The following is a 20,869-nucleotide window of genomic DNA, read 5'->3' as shown; positions in this document are numbered from 1 at the left end:
CTGAAGCTTAGCTGTAGTAATGTCATGTTTCAATACAAATTTTGCAGTCTGCAGGCTCATGTAAATGTGAGAGAAAATGTGTGAGTGTTTCGGGTTGGTGTGTTTCCTCAGATCCCAGACAGATAGGTCAGACATTACAGTCTTGCACGTATGGTCTTACCTAGCCGGTTCCAAAACTGTTTTCCTCTAATAACTCTCAGCAGAGCAAACAACTGCACTGCTGCCTTTATTCATGACTCACACAAAAGCCATATTTTGAAAAATGAAGACTGCTTTACAGTGAACCACATGCTATGAGAAGAAGGAAAGGAATTATTATGCTACTTTTGACTGTGCAATCATACAGCACTAGAAAATATGCCTGCAATTCAGTTCTTTTCAGTGATTATGAAATGACCGATCGGAAATGACCGATAATCTATGTAATCTTTGATTATTAGCATGCAATCCTTTATTGAAAAATACTGCCCTGTGATATTGCTATATTTCATATTTTTCACATTTTTATATAACATATATAAAATCCCCATAGTAAATAATAGCTATGTGATGATTTTTAATTTGGTATTATATGTATCAACCACATATGTCAACAATATATATTTTATTTTCATGCAACTTCTGTATGTTTATACACATTTTTGTAATACATTTCTTAAATCTTATTTTATTTTTACTTATATAATATCAACATATTGAGAGGTTTTGCGATGGATATACATGTACAGTATTTGTACGGGCTTGATATGCTAATATATAAAATTGTTACAATTTCTAATAGCTTTCATATTTGGAAACATAATATACATATTACATGGTATGTTAAATCGAACTTACTCTTACTGATTTGAAGTTCAAAAACAGGACAGATTTTACAGTATGGCATTATCGTATCATTCAGAGTGATAATCCTTATAGTTAACATGTGCAGCTGGGAAAATACCATTCAAACATGATATTATGTAATCACAAATGTCCTTCTGTCTTCTGAATTCCAAAAACCATTATTGTTTGGGCTCAGTCTCTGCAGAAGAGCTGGTCTGAGGTCTAGAGGGTCTTTGCCACCAGCAGGTGCAGAGCTGGCTTGATCTCACACCCCTCATTTATGTTCCCTGGCCTTGGAGAACCAGATCCCCTTTGTCTTGACTCTTTTCACTCACCCTATACACAATGTACAAGCCCTTCAGATAAAATTGAGGGTCATTATGTATGGAAATAAGGCAAAAAATGCCTGCTTAACAAGTTAATACAAAATGTTTTTTGTTAAGGATTGTGTTTACTGCAACATTATATGCAAAAAAACAAAAAACAAAACTGAATCAATATTTCCATTATTTATTTATTTATTTTTTTTAAATCAAAGGTAATTTGATTAGACAGAAGGCATAATGCACACATATATTTAGAAGAAGGGTTTAAGGTCAATATGGACTGCATAAACAAACAAATAAATAATAAATAAATAAATGTCTTTAGTGTGTTGCATTTTGAAGAATGTTTCATTTAATCAAAATGTGTGTTTTTTATTGGCAAAGAAGAATCAGCAATGCATTTGAAATACAACGGACATAAAATAAAAAGGAAAGGAAAGGAAAGGAAAAAGAAATCACAAACAGGTAGGTTAAACTGTAAGAAAGATAAGCTCATAGTCTTTAGACGTTTGTTAAATAGGCTAGGTAAAATATAAATTAATAAAGCAAAATAAAGGAAATAGCCTACTGATATATGAGTGACGTCAATTTCTGGAGATTTTATGGCATTTATGGGCACAATGAACATTTTTGCCAAGCCCACGCTAGAGTTTTACATTAATATGATAAATGCATCTCTTCAGTTTCAACTCCACACGCTGTTTGTTTGAAAGAGCACGTGACTCTCCTCTGTGGAAAAATGGCTGCGCCCTGTGCCGCTCAATGCTTTTACAGAACAGGTATGTTTACAGTTTACTTCAGGAAAAGTTAGCCTTATTTATTTAATTTGTAGAGCATAAAGACTCAGACTGTGGCAAGCCATTGACCCAAACGAGACAGTATTCGCTCATATCTAATTTTTAATAATCGCGGAATATATCTAGCTGTTAATATAAACTCCAAACCTTCCAGCCAAATAAGCGCTGGTTTACAAGCTGTGCATTACTCGGTGACAGTGTCGCTATGTAGGAATGTACATTAGGTAACGTTGGACAGAGCCAAATTCAGACAGAGTTAACGTTACTTTCAACTATCAGTCCTTTTAACACATAACGTTACAAACATAAAACACTTGATAGAAAATTACAAAACTGTTTGTCTTAATGATTCGATATAAACACACCTCTTTAGCTACTTGTCCACGGACACTGATACTCGGGTATTTTAACGTGTAATAGCCTAATATTTCACAGTATTACTGTTTTTATTTACGGGCAAATAAAACCTTTGTGAAGAGGACAGATAGATAGAGAGACAATGAAAGAAATAGTTAGTTATGTAGATAAACTTATTTCCAATTAAAAAGTGGTAGTAGCCTACATGGTATGTGTCTGCAGGCGCATATAGGCATAAACACAGCATGCAATTCAAACTTTTATATTTACTCCCTCCAATTTTGACCATTTGCACTGTGTCCCAATTCGTCTACCTTTTATGTACTGCATTTTGGAGTTTTATACAAGACTAACTTACATGAACAAGACTGCAGGAAGGCTGGACTCATGGCACCGTCTTGAAGTTCTTTATTGTTTGCTGGTTTGGCAGAGTCTTTGTGGGTCCAGTAGAAGTAAATAGAGAAAGAAGCATACAACCCTCCCCCTCTGCTCAAGCCATTTTCTTCTTTTACATTTAAGTGAATTATAACCCAAAAGTGAAATGTAGAGTCTCCTGACACAGAATGAGTCATATTTCATAATGTTAACACTTTTCTTTCAAGGATTTCCAAAGACTTTTCTTTTAAGATTATTTTCAAGGAACATTTTAGGACAAACTGGAGCAGCATAATAAACAATACAGTAGATGCTCAAAAATTATTGAGTTGACATGAGACGAAAATGGTTTAATAAACCAATTAGGTAAACTCAAAGTAGTTTATCTTTTTCACTGCATTATTCATTAAACTTTTATGACATTTATGTTGTTTAAGAAGTAATAATACAATTGATTTTCTACACAACAACAACAATAATAATAATAAACCAAATAATAGAACTTTGGCATACTCTTTTCAGCATACTGTCAGTTGGAGCACACAAATTCCAATCTCATATATTGTTTAGGATAAATAATATATGAACTGGGAATGTTGTCTTTGGGGTTACAGAGAATTTATTAATAATAAACTGACATTAAGGTTGACACATGACATTGATGTACTGCAGTCCTGAAGTAAGGATTATATATTACAACTAAAGCTCAAGACTAACTCTAAAGTCGACCACACACATACACACAAAGGGAATTCAGTTCAGTCCACATCCTTGGCCACATCCTTTGCTCTCTACCACCCAAATTGTTGTCACTACACACAGCCGCTACCCCACCCTGGGTTAACCCACTACTGCCTTTATTCTAACCCCCCAGCCGCCCCCTCGCTGGTTCTGAGCTACTCCCTTCATCACTGGTATTTTCATCTTTGTAACTCAAGCCCTCTCCTGTGTATAACTGCACTTATTTTAGGCTTTTGACCACTGTGTTTTGGTCGCAGTTCTTTTTAACCTTTTTTTCTGAAGACAAAACTCTGCAGTCCTTGTTGGCATGAGTTACGACATGGTTGTTGATGTGTGGTGGTGGATCTCGGATTATTTTAATTTGTAGCTCAGATTCAAAATTAAACATACTGTGTGAGCATTATTGCATTGTGTAATTGTATTGTAGTGGACTATTTGTTTACATTGCAGCTGTGTTATTCTTTTGAGAGAGGGAGAGGGTTTTTGGCACATGATTCACAGGATGTTAACTTGACAACAGTCATGCAAGTGTAGTTTAGAATATTATGATGTAATATTTTTGTATAAATTATTTAGATTTAAACATTATGTTCCTATATGTATTTGTATATAATGTAATTCATCAATATGAATTTTATATATTTAATTTAGTGCTACAAAAGAATAATTCAAAAATGATCTTAAGTGCACAGGTTGCTTGCTCTGAACAAATGACTTAAACATGCCTGACATTGTAATTATGACATCCCAACCCATGAATACAAACTTCCCAGGAGGATTTGAATGCACCGATATTTACAAGTTAGGAAGTCGCAATTATGATGTCAAGTGCATTCAAGTCACTTTGGATGGAGCAAGATTTTTTACCTCTATTTCCACTGGATGATTAATTAAAAGTATGTTTACAAGTGTGTTTTTCCATTTTTATGTTTTTATTCAGTTGATGGTGCTGTAAAATGAATAAGATATTCTATCGTACACTGTAAAAAATGACCGTGATTTTAACGGTAAAAAACTGTGAAAAGCTACGGTAAAAACCTGTTAAATGGTTAACGGTAAGTTCCCCTAATATATACGGTGAAAAACTGTAATAGACATTTCAGACAATTTTATGGTGAAATACCACTTTTGGAAGTAAAAAAGAATGTAAAATTTACAGGGAAAAACCATAAACTGACGTTCCCAGAATTCCCTGTGTTGCATTTCAAATTTTGTTTGAGTTTGATGTTTTTTTCTTTGAAATAACTAGGTTTCTTCTTAGTTTTTTCTTATCAGTTATGTTTATTAGGGTTGTATGCTACATCTAATGTTGTTAAATTAATGTTTATTGCATATTTCAGTTTAATGAGTCTCACCATGATGGTGTTTAGTGCTTGTCTGAATGACACTTTGCACCTTCTATATATGTTATTATTTAAAAGCTGCTTGTGATGGGCTTTGGTTCGTCATGTGACTTTCTCATCACCTTCTACATTTGGTGGTTATCAGTGTATTTCAAAGGTACAAAACAGATGTCAGTACTTCAATAGGTTGGTATATTAACATTATATCAGTTAATGAAATTACAGTATTTAACTGTAAATTTAAGTTAAAACCGTGAAACCTAAAATGTTGCTATCTTATATTTTATGGTAGAATTTAGAGTTTTTTACTGTAAACTTTACAGAATTTTTTTTACAGTGTAATTGTACAAAACTATTGCATTTTGTACATGCAACTTTTTTTATTGTAAATGGGAAAAAAATGATTTAATGAATTTAAACAAATTTACAGTCAACATCGATGCTGCATCTGTTGTCAGCCATGTTTTTCACCGAAATTCCCTGAACCTGGCAACTTGGGGCCCAAAAGTTGAGTTTCCTACTTATAATTATGACTTTGTGCCATTCGTGTGCTTTCATCGTGTAAATATGATCTTTCCAAAATGCCTTGAACTCACCAATAATTTAATGCTAGCCAAAGGATGTGGGGAAAACAATTCACAAATTAACACATTGTTTTTCACAGCATGTTATCTAGTAGGTACTGTATGTGGTTTGAAACTTGCTTTGCGACCGTTAAAAATATGTTCTGTATGATACAAATATATGTAATATGAATGAAATTCAGACATAGTACATACCAGTCAAAAGGTTTTGAACAGTAACATTTGTTATGTTTTTTAAAGAATTATGTTCTGCTCACCAAGCCTGCATTTATTTGATCCAAAATACAGCAAAAGTAGTAATATTGTGAAATAATTTTATTATTTAAAATAATAGCTTTCTATTTGAATATATTTTAAAATGTAATTTATTCCTCTGATCAAAGCTGAATTTTCAGTGTCGTTACTCCAGTCTTCAGTGTCACACGATCCTCCAGAAATCATTCTAATAGGGTGATTGGCTGTTCAAGAAACATTTATTATGTTTTTATTATTATTAATAATAATAATATTTAAAACAGTTGAGTAAAGTTTTTTTTTTTCGGAACAATACGAATTCCAGAAATGTTGGGACGATTTTTAAAATTTGAATAAAATGAAAACTAAAAGAATTTCAAATCTCATGAACAATATTCTATTCACAATAGAACATAGATAACATAACAAATGTTTAAACTGAGATATTTTACATTTACATTTAGTCATTTAGCAGACGCTTTTATCCAAAGCGACTTACAAATGAGAACAATAGAAGCAATCAAAACCAACAAAAGAGCAACAACATGCAAGTGCTATGACAAGCCTAATGCTTGTCATAGCAAGTTTTTTAATTTTTTTATTTAAAGAAAACGAGTAGATAGAATATAGAAAAAAGAAACCTTTTTTTTTTTTTTTTTAAGAAACAAGTAGATAGAATGAAAAAAATAAGGCTAGTGTTAGTTTTTCAAGAAAAGCTAGCCATTAGAGAATAAATATGCAATTGAGGTCAAATGTGTGTGTGTTTTTTTTTTTAAATAAAAAGAAGACAGAGAGTACTAGAGATAGAGTTAGGGTCAAATAAAAATGGAAGAGATGTGTCTTTAGCCGTTTCTTGAAGATTGCTAAGGATTCAGCTGCTCGGATTGAGTTGGGCAGGTCATTCCACCAGGTGGGAACAGTTAATGAAAATGTCTGTGAAAGTGATTTTGTGCCTCTTTGGGATGGCACAATAATGTGTCGTTCACTTGCAGAACACAAGCTTCTAGAGGACACATAGGTCTGAAATACTGAATTTAGGTAAAGGGGTGCAGAGCCAGAGGTGGTTTTGTAGGCAAACATTAATGCCTTGAATTTTGTGCGAGCTGCTATTGGTAGCCAGTGCAAATTGATGAACAGAGGTGTGACGTGCGTTCTCTTCGGCTCATTAAAGATTAATCTTGCAGCGGGATTTTGGATTAATTGTAGAGGTTTGATGAAATTGGCTGGAAGACCTGCCAAGAGAGCATTGCAATAGTCTAGTCTGGATAGAACAAGAGCTTGAACAAGGAATTGTGTTGCATGTTCCGAAAGAAAGGGCCTGATCTTCCTAATATTGTATAAAGCAAATCTGCAGGACCAAGCAGTTTTAGCAGTGTGGTCTGAGAAATTCAGCTTATCATCAATCACAACTCCAAGGTTTCTGGCTGTTTTTGAAGGAGTTATGGTTGATGAGCCTAACTGGAAGGTGAAATTGTGATGAAGTGATGGGTTTGCTGAAACTATAAGCAGTTCTGTCTTAGCTAGGTTGAGTTGAAGGTGATGGTCCTTCATCCAGCAAGAAATGTCTGTTAGACATGCTGAAATGCGAGTAGCTATCGTCAGATCATCAGGATGGAATGAGAGGTAGAGTTGAGTTTCATCAGCATAGCAGTGATATGAAAAGCCATGTTTCTGAATGACAGAACCTAGTGATGCCATGTTGAGAAGAGAAGAGAAGTGGTCCAAGAACTGAGCCCTGAGGCACCACAGTAGCTAGATGTTGCGACTTGGATACCTCACCTCTCCAAGATACCTTGAAGGACCTATCTGAGACGTAAAACTCAAACCACTGGAGTGCGGTTCCTGAGATGCCCTTTCTCATAAGGGCTGATTGGAGGATCTGGTGGTTGACCATATAAAAAGCAGCGGACAGATCCAGCAAAATACGTAATGAAGACTTGGAGGCTGCTCTCGCAAGTCTTAGGGCTTCAACAACTAAGAGCAAGGCAGTTTCGGTCGAATGTCCACTTCTGAAGCCAGATTGATTGCTGTCCAGGAGGTTGTTCTGTGTGAGAAAGGCAGAGACTTGGTTGAACACAACTCGTTCAAGTGTTTTTGCAATGAAAGGTAGAAGGGAAACCGGTCTATAGTTCCCTAAAAGAGTTGGGTTAAGAGTGGGTTTCTTAAGAAGTGGGGTTATTCGAGCCTGTTTAAATGCTGAGGGAAAAACTCCAGTGTGAAGGGATGTGTTAACGATGTGAGTGAATGCAGGTACAACTGCAGGAGAAATGGCTTGAAGGAGATGAGATGGAATAGGATCAAGCAGACAAGTAGTAGGATGACTGGAAAGGATGAGTTTGGAGACTTCTGCCTCAGAGAGCTGATAGAAGGATGTGAACGAGTGTATGTTTGCTGGTAAGATGTGTTTGACTGTGGTGTGGAGAATTGTGCAGTGAGGTTTGTAATTTTATTAATGAAGAATGTGGCAAAGTCGTCACCTGTTAGAGTTGATGAAGGAGGGGGAGGAGGAGGACAAAGGAGGGAGGAAAATGTTTGACGGAGCATGCGAGAGTTAGGCGAATTGTTTTAGCAGTGAAGACATTAGCAGAGAAATTTTATGCACAAAATGAGCTCATTTCAAATTTGATGCCTGCTACAGGTCTCAAAATAGTTGGGACAGGGCATGTCTACCATGGTTTAGCATCTCCTCTTCTTTTCAAAACATTTTGAAGACGTCTGGGCATAGAGGTTATGAGTTTCTGGAGTTTTGGTGTTGGAATTTGGTCCCATTCTTGCCTGATATAGTTTTCCAGCTGCTGAAGAGTTCAGAGACCATGTTCACATATGGCTTCCTTTTTGCATGATAGAGCTTTAGTTGGCATCTGCAGATGGCACGGCGGATTGTGTTTACCGACAGTGGTTTCTGGAAGTATTCCTGGGCCCATTTAGTAATGTCAACCACAGAATCATGCCGATGAGTGATGCAGTGTCGTCTGAGGGCCCGAAGACCACGGGTATCCAACAGAGATCTTCGGCCTTGTCCCTTAACCACAGAGATTTCTCCAGTTTCTCTGAATCTTTTAATGATGTTATGCACTGTAGATGATGAGATTTGCAAAGCCTTTGCAATTTGACGTTGAGGAACATTGTTTTTAAAGTATTCCACTATCTTTTTATGCACTCTTTCACAGATTGGAGAGCCTCTGCCCATCTTTACTTCTGAGAGACTCTGCCTCTCTAAGACAGGGGTGTCAAACTCAGTTCCTGGAGGGCCGGAGCCCTGCACAGTTTAGATGCAACCCTAATTAAACACACCTGATCCAGCTGATCAAGTGTTTAAGGCTTATTTGAAAACTACACGTTATGTGAGTTGGAGCAGGGTTGGAACTAAACTCTGCAGGGCTACGGCCCTCCAGGAACTGAGTTTGACATCCCTGCTCTAAGACATCCCTTTTATAGCTAATCATGTTACAGACCTGATGTCAATTAACTTAATTAGTTGCTAGATGTTCTCCCAGCTGAATCTTTTCAAAATGTCTTGCTTTTTCAGCCCTTTGTTGCCCCCGTGCCAACTTTTTTGAGATCTGTAGCAGGCATCAAATTTGAAATGAGCTCATTTAGTGGATAAAAGTGTAAAACTTCTCAGTTTAAACATTTGTTATGTTCTCTACGTTATATTGTGAATAAAATATTGGCTCGTGTGATTTGAAAGTCTTTTAGTTTTCATTTTATTCAAATTTAAAAAACGTTTCCGTTTCATGTTTTCACTGTCATGTGACCTACGGCATCAGTTGATTATGATGCTGACCTTGTGTTTGCCATGTAAATAGCCCCAATGCTAACATGGTGTTAAAAAAATGAATAAACAAACAAACATCATACTTCACACACCTCTGAGAAATCCACTTTGCACATCATTTGATCATCTCTTTGGCTGTGTATAGGTGGTTCAAGGCTGCTACAGAGAGTAGCACAGCTGCCCAGCTGCCATAGAAGCTCATCTGCTGTCCACCAATGCCCACCTCACCGATGTTTCTTCTGGAAGAAATCAAATAGTTCCCACAGTGTGATCCGGCCTGCTGTAGTACGGCCCTCTTATGCTGTACCCAAGGTAATTCGGCCCAAGTGACACTAACAATTTAATGTTGATTAATTTGGAAAAATAATTGATTTTGAGCTTTATATACTCTCTTCTCTCAGCACATCCAGAAGCCTGACTATGTGTCATCCAGAAAAGTACCAGATTGGCCAGATTACATAGAGATTAAAGATGAGGAGCAGATCCAGGGATTGAGACGAGCATGTCAACTAGCCAGACACATACTGCTTCTGGCAGGAAAGAGTTTGAAGGTATACTCTGGTCTACACTTTCCTGAAATTTGAGAATGTAACGGTGAATAAGCTTGATGTGACACATCCATGAACTGTTTTTTTGCAGACGCTGTCACCTATATTGTTTGTTTTCTAGGTTGGTATGACGACAGATGAAGTAGACTTTATAGTCCATCAGGAAGCCATTCGTCACAATGCCTACCCCTCTCCTTTACGTTACGGGGGCTTTCCGAAGTCAGTCTGTACCTCTGTTAACAATGTAGTATGCCATGGCATTCCAGACAGGTAACTCGGTGCTATCAAACATTAGTGCTTTGTTGTGACTGCATGTCTATACTTTTGTTTGTTAATATATGTGTCAATGGTGTTTGTCTGTTGTGTGACGGTCAAATCACTGTTCACAGATTTCATAGAAATGAATGAGAAGTGTCTTAACTGATTCCTACCTCTTTCAAAATGGTCTGTGACTACTCTTATAAAACTATTTTTAACTAAAATATTTGTCACTCCAAAATAAATGTTTAATGGCAAACAGGTTGAAGATTAGTGGACAGGTTGTCGGTTCATTAATTGATAAGCTGCTTTCTCAAAAGAGCATATTGTTCAGTGTTCTGAAGCCTGTCCATTGACATCCATTCTCTCTAGTAGTGTACTGCAGCATTACACATTTTCTGTTAACATTGGAGACTTGACCTAATGCGGCTATGTTTCTACCACTCCTAAAGATATTGGTTAATTAGAGTAGGTATGTTTAGGGTTGGAGCTAAACATTTCAGGATATTTGCCCTCTAGTAGCAGCCCTCTTTGTATGCTTGTTGTATTCATTGTTTAAAAACTTATACCATTTTCAAGAAAGGTCTGAATTCAATGACTCAAAAAGTCAAGTGGTGTAACCAAGTAAGAAGTAATAACATATTTTGCTGGAATAGATGCGAGTTATTGTGATAAATAAATAAATATGTCAAGATAAAAAAAATATAATTTTTAATTTATAACTAAAAAGTTTTTAGAGAGTCACAACATCAGGGTTTTTTTCTGGATGTTATACAGGGTTCCCACGGGTCCTTGAAATCCTTGAAAGTTTGTGAATCTGATTAAAAATTTTCAAGGCCCTGGAAAGTTTTTGAAAATAAACAAACATAGATACAGGTCCTTGAAAATTCCATATTATTTCCTCCGGTCCGCTAATGCGTTACGTTAAGTGTTTCCCACGTGAGGTACTTTGTGTTAAGTTAAGTTAAGTCGTGACGTATTGTCAAGTATGGTGACCCATACTCGAAATTGGTGCTCTGCATTTAACCCATCCAAGTGCACACACACAGCAGTGAGTAGTGAACAAATGCACACACACACACACAGTGAACACACACCGGGCAGTGGGCAGCCATTGCTCCACCGCCCGGGGAGCAATTAGGGGTTCGGTGCCTTGCTCAAGGGCACCTTAGTCATGGTATCGAAGGTGGAGAGAGTGCTGTTCATTCACAATCCCCACCTTCAATTCCAGAACCTTCAGGTTACAAGCCCGACTCCCTAACCATTAGGATGGTACCTCAACGTTTCACAGACACACCGTGAAACATTGCAAAAATAGGCTGAAACGTGATGCCTGGAAAATGCAAATTTCAAGATATTTGGCTCACCAAAGAAGATTACAAAGAATGGCTTGCCAGAGATCCAAAGGATGTAATGTTGAATTGCTTTGCTTGTTAAGATAATGTAAAGCCATGAGGCAAGAAAAACTTAAAAGCATATTCATATATCTTAAAACTTCTGGTTACATGAGCCTAAGCTCTTTTCAATAAAATCCATGCAAAAGTTAATATCAGATCATTTTAGAATACAGTATAGTATGTACCAAATATTATTCAATTTTATGCAAAACAGAAATACAACAAATATTAGATTTCTGTCATATGGCCAAAAATAAATGCAAAAAAAACAAAAAACATAAATTGCTTTTTTGCATAGTTGTGTTTGACACATGAAAACTGTAACAATGTATCTTACAAGGTGATGCGATGTAACCTTTGTTTTCACTTGAAATGTGTCCCCACATTAAGTCCTTGAATTTGAGGGTATTGGACCTGGAAAGTCCTTGAAAGGTCCTTGAATTTGAAGTTAACCAAGGTGTGGGAACCCTGGTTATAGTTGCACTACGTAATTTTAATGGTTGCACCTCATGACTACAATTTGTTTTTTCAAATATTAATAAGCAGTTTTGTTAAAACATTTTTCTAAGAAAATACCAGCTACTTAATATTTTTTATAATTTTATTCTTCTCTACTGAGGCTTCTTTTCTTATTGTGTCTGAAGAACACTGCATTTCGTACTTTATGCACCCAAAAATATATAGAAATTAATTTTAATTCAGAAGTTAAAAGCATGTATGTATGAATTGCATTTTTATTTTTTGTATTTATGTATTTTTATCACCTTGCATACTGTCAGTGTTGTGTTTTGTTTTCTAGTCGGCCATTGCAAGATGGCGATATCATCAATATAGATGTCACAGTGAGTCCTCTGTTTAAATTCTAAGCTAGTTAATTGCTGTTAGATTTCAAATTAATAAAGTTTTTGTTTATGCACCTCAGAATCTGTACATAGTTTGACACATCTCTTCCATCTACACTTGACCCTCTATCACTAAATCTCTCTATTTTATTTCTATTCTATTTATTTATTTTACTTTTTAAAAAAAACTTGACCCTCTAACACTAGTGTTCTATATTCTTTTTCTATTTTATTTATTTGTTTTCTTTTTAATTATTATACAGTTATAATAACTTGATCCTCTAACACTAGCTCTATCTATTCTATCTCTTTTCTGTCTACTTTTTATTCTTTTAATTTACTCTGAAAAATAAAAAAATAAATAAAAAAACGTGCTATGTACACTGCATTAGACTTGTCACAACACTTATATATTGTTACTCTTTTGTTGTTTCGATACCCTCATTTGACAGGGCCGGATTATCCATAGACGGATTGGGCGAGTGCCCTGGGGCACCAGCCAATAGGGGGCACCAAGTGATTACGATAATGACAAGACCTTTAAAATATTTTTCATGTTTTGTATATATTATTTTGCTGGAAGAGATACAGATGCATAGAAAATGAACAGTTAATGATACAATATACAGAGAGAATATCAAATATATGCACGCATATAAAGAATTGCGATTGGGTCAGGTCCCAGTGTATTTGCCCCTTCCCCCCAGTCAGAGTCGAGCATATTTATTCACAAATGGATAGGCAGCATCGACTTGGCGGTTGTGCAACGTAAATTTAAAAAAAAGAAGAGAAAATATCATGACACATTGCCAGGGCTATACAGGGCGACTGAAAAGTAGCTACTGTGCGACTATCAAAACATATTTAGGAGCACCTGTGCGACTAACCCGATCAGCCAACCCATTCTCACTCCCAAGGCGTCAAAAACTGAAGCATGGTCAAACGCCTTTCGCGTCACTATGAAGACGCCAAAAGTGCCCCTAGGCGTCATTATATGACAAAATAGGAACTCCATTGCTTTCAATTGCTTGCTTTATGCGTCAGGTCAAGACGCTTATGGAAAATGACAACACGTTCTCCGCCGTTGTTTTCAGTTGTTTGTCTTAGTTTAATGGTTTGCATGCATTTGTAAAAATATAAATAATTTTATATACATTTATACTTTTATTGGAGCACCTTACCCACCCCTACCCTAAGCCTACCCACTTCTGAACAACATAAAACACGTAACAGTTAACAGGCAAATGTAAGTTAAGTCACCGGTGTTTATTGCAAAACTGCCCATAAACAAGCAGTATAAAAGCATTACAAACAAGTCGTGCTGCATTCCAGGTCTTCTGAAGCCATACGAAGTCTTTATGAGAAGAAGAGAGCAAAACATAAGGTTTTAATCGCTGAAAATGATCCCGCTCCGTTAACGCTCACATCTCATTCAAAAGATACTCAAGTCCGTAGCATGACGCAATTGGTCACGAGACACAGAAGAGCCAATAGCCTGTCAGAACAGCAAAAGCATAATCGGTCACGAGACACACAAGAGCCAATAGCATTTCACAACCAAGGCTTCTTCTGGCGGCATTTTTGAATTCGCGCACAGACTGCATACGGGATGAGCTTAACGCGTCTACTCCTCTCACAAATCAAATGTTTTGCCTCGGAAGACTTGGAATATTAATATTTTTGAATAAATTATGACAGTAGTTGTATCTGCCTGTTATATCTTGTGTTTTATTGACAAATTTAGGGGCAGGGGTTGGGTTATGTGCTCATAATGTGTAAATAATGTAATATAAATAAAACTGTTGTGGCTGTTTACATTGAAAAATCACACCCCAACATATATGCAATAATGGCAATGTTATTACACAATATATAATTTAATTATGACGATAAAATTCCCAGTATGGCGTCGGCATATTGACGCTAAGGGTTTCCTATTTAAAGCAACGGAGGACCCTGCAAGTCGAAAAATGACGCTAAGGGTACCTTGAGCGTCAAAAGCGACGCCAAGTGGTCCTGACCAAGCTTCAATATGTGACGAGTTGGGTGTGAGAATGGGTTGGATCAGCATAGGCTATTTGTGTTTGCGCTGAGAGGAGCTTCAAAGATTTCTACTTGCGTGTTTGTGCAGCGTTGAGTAATGTATCGCAGACATATGTTGATTCCTTGAATGCAATGTTAATCAGAATCCACTCACTGCTCAAAATACTTTTGTTCATTGCTGAGTTATGCACGCTCACAAATGCTCTCGTTATAACAAACAAAGTGTAGATGGTGTAAATAAGAGATTCGTTGTGCAGTGTAGAGAGCTTCATTGATTATAATGGAGTTTTGTGAGATTGCTGAAGTGAGTAACAGCTTTTAAAGATTATTAAAGGTGTTTGTAAATGTGATATTAAATTAATACAACAGCTCAATAAACAATAAGTTATATAAAATGATGTACATTGTATTACTTTTAACAATATTGCCTGTGATTCAATTACCCACTCATAAAGTGAGTCACTTGCTTCGTTCCTGAATGAATCAGCTGTTCAAACGAATCAGTGATTTACCGCCACCTGTTGGCAGTTTTATTTTTATGTTTAAAGTGTCCTTTCAGTTATTTAAATAATTTCAATCAAACAATAGTTCTATATTCAAAATGTTATATTTAAAACATTAATCTCACAACATTGTTATGAATTTAAAACATCCATGCCACCTCTGAGCCTCTCTAAATGTCTGTAAATTTACCTACATGCCACTTTTGTGTTCTTCTGTGCCACCTTTGTAGTGGAAACTAATTTTGTTAAATGATTTCTTTTGATTAGTAACTTATTCTTCTTATTCTACCTGTTCTTATGGAATTTTTTTATTAAAAAAACGGGGGGGCACTTCAAATGTGGTCACCCTAGGGCACTACACTGTGTTAATCCGGGCCTGTCATTTGAAAGTTGCTTTGGATAAAAGAGTCGGCTAATTCCTAAAATGTAAATAGTGGATGCTATATGTATTCTGTAGGTTTATCTAGAAGGTTTCCACGGAGACACCTCAGAAACATTTCTGATTGGCTCAGTGAATGAACAGGGCAGGAAGTTAGTGGATGTGGCTCGACAGTGCAGAGATCAGGCAATCGCCGCCTGTGGACCAGGTCAACCTCTGTGTGTCATTGGCAACACTATCAGGTGTGTTCATTCCCACACTCATCCCAGATTGCATCACAAGTTGAATACCTGACAGCATCTCGCACCTTCAAGAGTGATGTCTGTGGGAAATGTTCTTTTATTCATTGCATTTTCCAACTTGCTCTTGTTAAAAATAGCACATCTAACCCCTAAACCTCTCTGTTATCCTTCTTGTGTGCAAAAGTAGAAAAAAGACAGCAATCTTGCCTTGTCAGTCCTTATTTGATAGTGTAGTGTCAGAAGAAGGACTGCACAGAGTTAATGTATTTCTCAGTGAGCTCCGAGCAAGCAATTACCCAGAGTGCAATGGGGTTTTTCCTGCAATGGGATGTAAATTACAGGTTAGTTTGTCTTGTTGGATGTGTGCATGTGTGCAAGTGTCCGTGTGTGTGTGTGTGTGTGTGAGGGGGAGAGAGAGAGAGAGAGAGAGCGATGTAAATTACAGGCTTGCTCCTGCTGTCTTTGAGAATCGTAGACTCTGCCAGGGTGGATTCAGCTCCCCACAGAGACACGAAAAGATCCGCAGGAGCCTTTTCACAGAGAGAGGACATACTCAATCACTCACATGCAGTACAGAAACATCTTTAACAAAATCCTATTGAATTTCCACTTCTAGTACAAAGACTTAAATGTGCACAATATCAATTGTGAAGATGCTGAAATGGGTTCAAGGTCAAAATGTATAGCTATTAAGTGTGAATATTTTATTATTACTTTCATGATATAAATGTGATTGTACTTGTATCTTGAAAATAATCCAATTAAGTGATTAAATGAGCTTTTTGTGCATTTTGTGCAGTGCAGCAATAGATATTTCCTCTGTGTCTGAGGAAGCAATGCTTTTGTTTCTCCCTCTCTTTCTCTCTCCCTGCGTAGGATTCTGAGCTTCTGCAGGGACATACACTGTTATTATATACACACAGAGGGAACAATTACCTCTCCTCAGGAAAAAGCACTTAGACCTCTCTTTCACTCCTTCTCTCCATCTCTTGCTTTTATTTTTTTTTATCATGCTGGCACCCTAGCATCCTCTCTGCTGTTCTCTCTTTGCAATTCTTTGTCTGTCTTTTATTCTTTCTCTTTCGTCTTTTTCTTTTTGTCTGTTATACACCTTTGTCCTCTACCTTCCCCCTCCCGGAATATAAAAAAACAACTATGTGAGAACATTTCAAACATGCCTTATTCAGTGAAAATGTTATTTACATGTAGACAACATAGTTAAATTTGACATCTCCAAGGCAACGCCCTAATTGGGTGTAGGCTCGTGGGTAAACCAGAATTTTAGAAAATTTAATTTTACACTTAGAATCATTTAACAGACACTTTTATCCAAAAGAGGAAGATATACAAGCAATTTATACATCAACCATAATAAACCTGGCTAAACATAAATTTGAGTTTCTTTTTTGTTTCTGAATTACAGCAAAATAGCAAATTCAAATGGATTCTGTGTGTGTCCATATTTTATCGGTCATGGGATCGGAACGTATTTCCATGGTTATCCAGAGATATGGCATCATGGTGAGAGTTTATACATCATTATTTAGAAATTATATCTCAGTTAGCTATGGTTGACTTATACTTAATACTTCACTCAAAAATGAAAGTTCTGTCATTATTTACTCTTTATGTTGTTCCAAACCCGTATGACTAAATTTCTTTAGCCAACATTATTTTGAAAAACATAACAGGGGTTTTTGTTGTTGTTTTTGTTTGTCCCTACAATGAAACTGATAACTGTGCATGCAAGTATGGATGTTATCTATTGAACCCACGTGAGCTGTGTGTTACTGTCAATCTCAGCCAGGATGCTCTTGTAAAAGAGATTTTTAATCTCAATGTGCTTCTTTTCCTGGTAAAATAATAATAATAAAGTCAAATATAGTTTGGACCCTAATATCTTCTTTAGTGCAGGTTTAGATTAATATGGATGTTAGTAAATGATGGCATCATTTTTAGTTTTGGGTGAACTAACTCTTTAATTGATTTAAATTTTCAATTTAATTAGTTCATTTATTAAACTCTGTTGTAGCCATATGAATACAGTTCATTAATGTGATCAGCTAAGATGTTTTACCATTAATTAGGGCCCAAGCACCAATGGTCGATCATGCTTCTTTTCTCTTTTGCAGCCAATGACAATGACCTACAGATGGAAGAGGGCATGTCCTTCACCATAGGTCTGTATGTGTGTACTCATTGTTTTAGGTGACCGACTGATTGAATATTATTAAGAACATCAACAGAAGCATGAATTTGTACATTTTCAGGAAGTTAAACCATCCGTCCATTTTTACAGAACCCATTCTTATGGAAGGATCCTCAGAATTCAAGATCCTGAGGGACAAGTGGACTGCTGTATCTGTGGACGACAAAAGGTGCATGTTGTGTTCAATTTCCCCTCCCACACTTCTCTCACCACCTTTCTAACGAGAGCCCAATGCAGCCATTTAAATGTAGCCTACATTAATCATTCATTACTTCATGCAAGAATAAGTGGCCAATTTCTATTGAGAATCTTCAAGAACTTTATTTCTATTGGCTGTTGACATTTAGCTTTGAAAGACTAAGTACCCTCAGCATTTGAAGCACATATAGAGCTAAGTGCTCTGGGATAAACTTTCCTTTAACTGCATATATTTCACTGGAGAGCACTTCAGTGTTAATTGCAAATGAGCTGATTGCCCTGTTGGCAGGTGAGAGCAGAGTGTTACTACTTGGTCAGTGGTTGATTAGAGCTCTGATTTTTAAGGTTGACTGGGGTAATGTGCAATATAAGAAAATGGATAGATTCCTTATTTTAATTCTACATCTAAGGCAGTTGTTCTCAACCTTTTTGACCCCAAAGCTCTCATTGTGATTTACTGAAAAAGGATTTAAAAAAAATAAGTAACTGACACTTTTTACCTGACAAAATATTTTAGAGCTTGGCATAACTAGACAATTGTATATAAATATATAAAAATGCTAATGGTGTAAGATCTCATTATTATTATTATTATTATTATTATTTTAGATTTTTTTTCCCAGGTATAAAAAATCACACATTTATATATTTTAGTTGTTAATGCTCGTTTCGGTTCTTATTTTAAATTACTTTGTCATCTTGCGGCACCCATAGAAGTTTGCTGAGATGCCCTCTTGTGGGCCCTGGACCCCTGGTTGAGAACCACTGATTTTAGATGAATGACTAAATCTCAGCATGTTCACCTGTGTGTTTTTGTTTTCTTTTGTGTTAATACTCAGATCGGCCCAATTTGAACACACGGTTGTAATCACCAGCGACGGTGTAGAGATTCTGACTAAACTACCAGATGAAGATTGACTGGACAAGAATTATGGGACATCTTGAAGTGTGACCTGTGAGACGGATCTGCATTTTTAGAGTAATAGAATCTGTTATTTAAATAAACGTTTCTTAACATTTATCCAGTGTTTCATCTTATTTTGTTAGCCTGAGCAAATGGCTTCCTGAAACAGCTGTGTAACTCTGTCTCCAGCCCTGGGTTTGTACATTTGAATTAATGGGGTTAATTGTTTAATGCATGCTGGTTATTATGTAATGAGTTTCAGAATCTCTTCACTATTCCAAACTCTTTGGTTTCTGATGTCATCTCTGACTGAACTCATTGAAAGCACAGGGAATGAAATGTCATTACGTCTTATTATTATGGCGGGGTTTCTCCGTACATCATAATATTACTCCGCAGTAATGTAGTTAGCGCTGTGCATCTCTCGAGAGGTGATTATATTTATGGGCCATGGGTTTCCGTATGAGCCATGTGTAGCGTATCAAGAATACCCTATAATCATATCTGCTTCACGACATCATTGGCAAACTGCTTATGCTGTCTGACATTTGACAGAGTTTGAATTCTGCTGTCTGAAATGCGCATGTATTCTCACTATTGAGAGTGTGTGGATGGTAAAAAAAAAAAAATCATATTTTGCAAATATTAAATCGCTAAAAACACACACTGAATGAAATAGCCTAGATACTCTCTCCACGAACCGGCTTATTCTGCATCTGTTTAATGGCTGTGCCTCTATGATGTGTACAATTAAAGTTAATTACATTGTGACCCTTACTAGTTAATCCGTAGCTTTCGGTGGCTGTGCCATCTGGGAAGTTTCCTTCTGCTTTTGCTTGAAACAGTCCGTATAAGAGCTATATTTAGACTAAAGAAACGCGCACTTAACGCCGTTTGTTTGGTTTTTAAGAATCGGTAGTATAAAGCAAATAATGTGTACGTATAAAACGAGATGTAAACGACACCACATAACATTTCAACGCGCATTGTTCATCTTATTATTTTTAATCACAAAGAACTAAACTCCTTAGATTATGAAGATGATGGACTATGTAAAGACCAAGAATTATTTCTATAGGCTACATTATTATTATTAAGCTTAAAAGGAATCGTTTCTACAATATTATTATTATTATTAAGCATATAATCTGTTTATTTCAGTAGGTCTATTAGTTTATGTGATTTGATCGCACTTTCTGACCGCATGGTGCCTGCCTTTCTAAGCTGTGCTCATTAAATCGAATCATAATTGCAGCCATTTGGTTTTTGTGCATCCTCACGCATTTTCATCTGTCTGTCGCAATTACGAGCAATTTCTGGCGCGGAGGGAATCTTTTCAGTCGGACAAAAGAAAAAGGAATAGGCAGGGAATCAATAGGCGTTTTTCTTATGTAGATATACAGCGCTGAACCGTTTGCAGGTGCTGTATTCTGTCATTAAGGATGTTCCTGATCATCATTATATTGACTTTAATTGATTTTAAACTTAAAATCTCGTATTTTCGCTCACTTTTCGTTGCATCTTTCCATATTTCTTTTACTGTTTTATTTAGTTTACGACATTTCGTGATCTGTTCCTATCTGAAGTATAGGCTATATATATTTTTTTATTTGTTGTTCGTTTCATTTGGGCTTGGTTTGGCTACGTGAATGCTCTGTAGTTATTTGCTTTCTCCTTAATCGTACAATGCATTTGTCATTATAGCACATAAAAAAAAAACAATTCATGAGATCCAGCAGAATATTGGCAATGCAAATCAACTTTTGCGTTACTGACAGCCCACCAGTAGTGGGCTAGGACTACACAGAAAGTGCGTGATTAATAATGCCAATGGACTACAAAATATCATTACAGATTAAACCGCAAAATGTTTCCTTTCTTTTCTGTTCTAGAAATATTACAGAGACCCTCTGCTCTGCTTCATGCAGATGTAGCTTTGAATCCAAACGGAAGCAGTCATTTGGACTCATAGTGGTGTGGTTGCAA

The 20,869-nt window shown here is 36.4% G+C and overlaps 1 protein-coding gene across 1 annotated transcript; it reads left to right on the top strand.

The window, feature by feature from the left end:
• Nucleotides 1-1,821: 1,821 nt before the first annotated feature.
• metap1d (methionyl aminopeptidase type 1D (mitochondrial)) lies at nucleotides 1,822-19,000 on the top strand. The gene is made up of 10 exons (XM_058769111.1): nucleotides 1,822-1,930; nucleotides 9,506-9,672; nucleotides 9,762-9,911; nucleotides 10,030-10,178; nucleotides 12,363-12,405; nucleotides 15,409-15,572; nucleotides 16,996-17,093; nucleotides 17,705-17,752; nucleotides 17,872-17,950; nucleotides 18,819-19,000. Exons 1-10 carry the CDS (start codon nucleotides 1,891-1,893, stop codon nucleotides 18,895-18,897), a joined length of 1,017 nt encoding a protein of 338 aa, XP_058625094.1. The 5' UTR covers nucleotides 1,822-1,890; the 3' UTR covers nucleotides 18,898-19,000.
• Nucleotides 19,001-20,869: the final 1,869 nt, after the last annotated feature.

This window comes from Onychostoma macrolepis, chromosome 01 (genome assembly GCF_012432095.1).
Source record: "Onychostoma macrolepis isolate SWU-2019 chromosome 01, ASM1243209v1, whole genome shotgun sequence".
In the NCBI taxonomy this organism is placed as follows: domain Eukaryota; kingdom Metazoa; phylum Chordata; class Actinopteri; order Cypriniformes; family Cyprinidae; genus Onychostoma; species Onychostoma macrolepis.
Note: the sequence above shows the minus strand (reverse complement) of the source record. Positions and strands in the feature narration are given on the sequence as shown.

Coding starts and splice junctions, on each gene's coding strand:
- metap1d (XM_058769111.1), top strand. CDS start 1,891: ATGGCTGCGCCCTGTGCCGCTCAATGCTTTTACAGAACAG. Junction 9,673..9,761: donor CCTCTTATGCTGTACCCAAG/GTAATTCGGCCC, acceptor CTCTTCTCTCAG/CACATCCAGAAGCCTGACTA. Junction 9,912..10,029: donor TGGCAGGAAAGAGTTTGAAG/GTATACTCTGGT, acceptor TTTGTTTTCTAG/GTTGGTATGACGACAGATGA.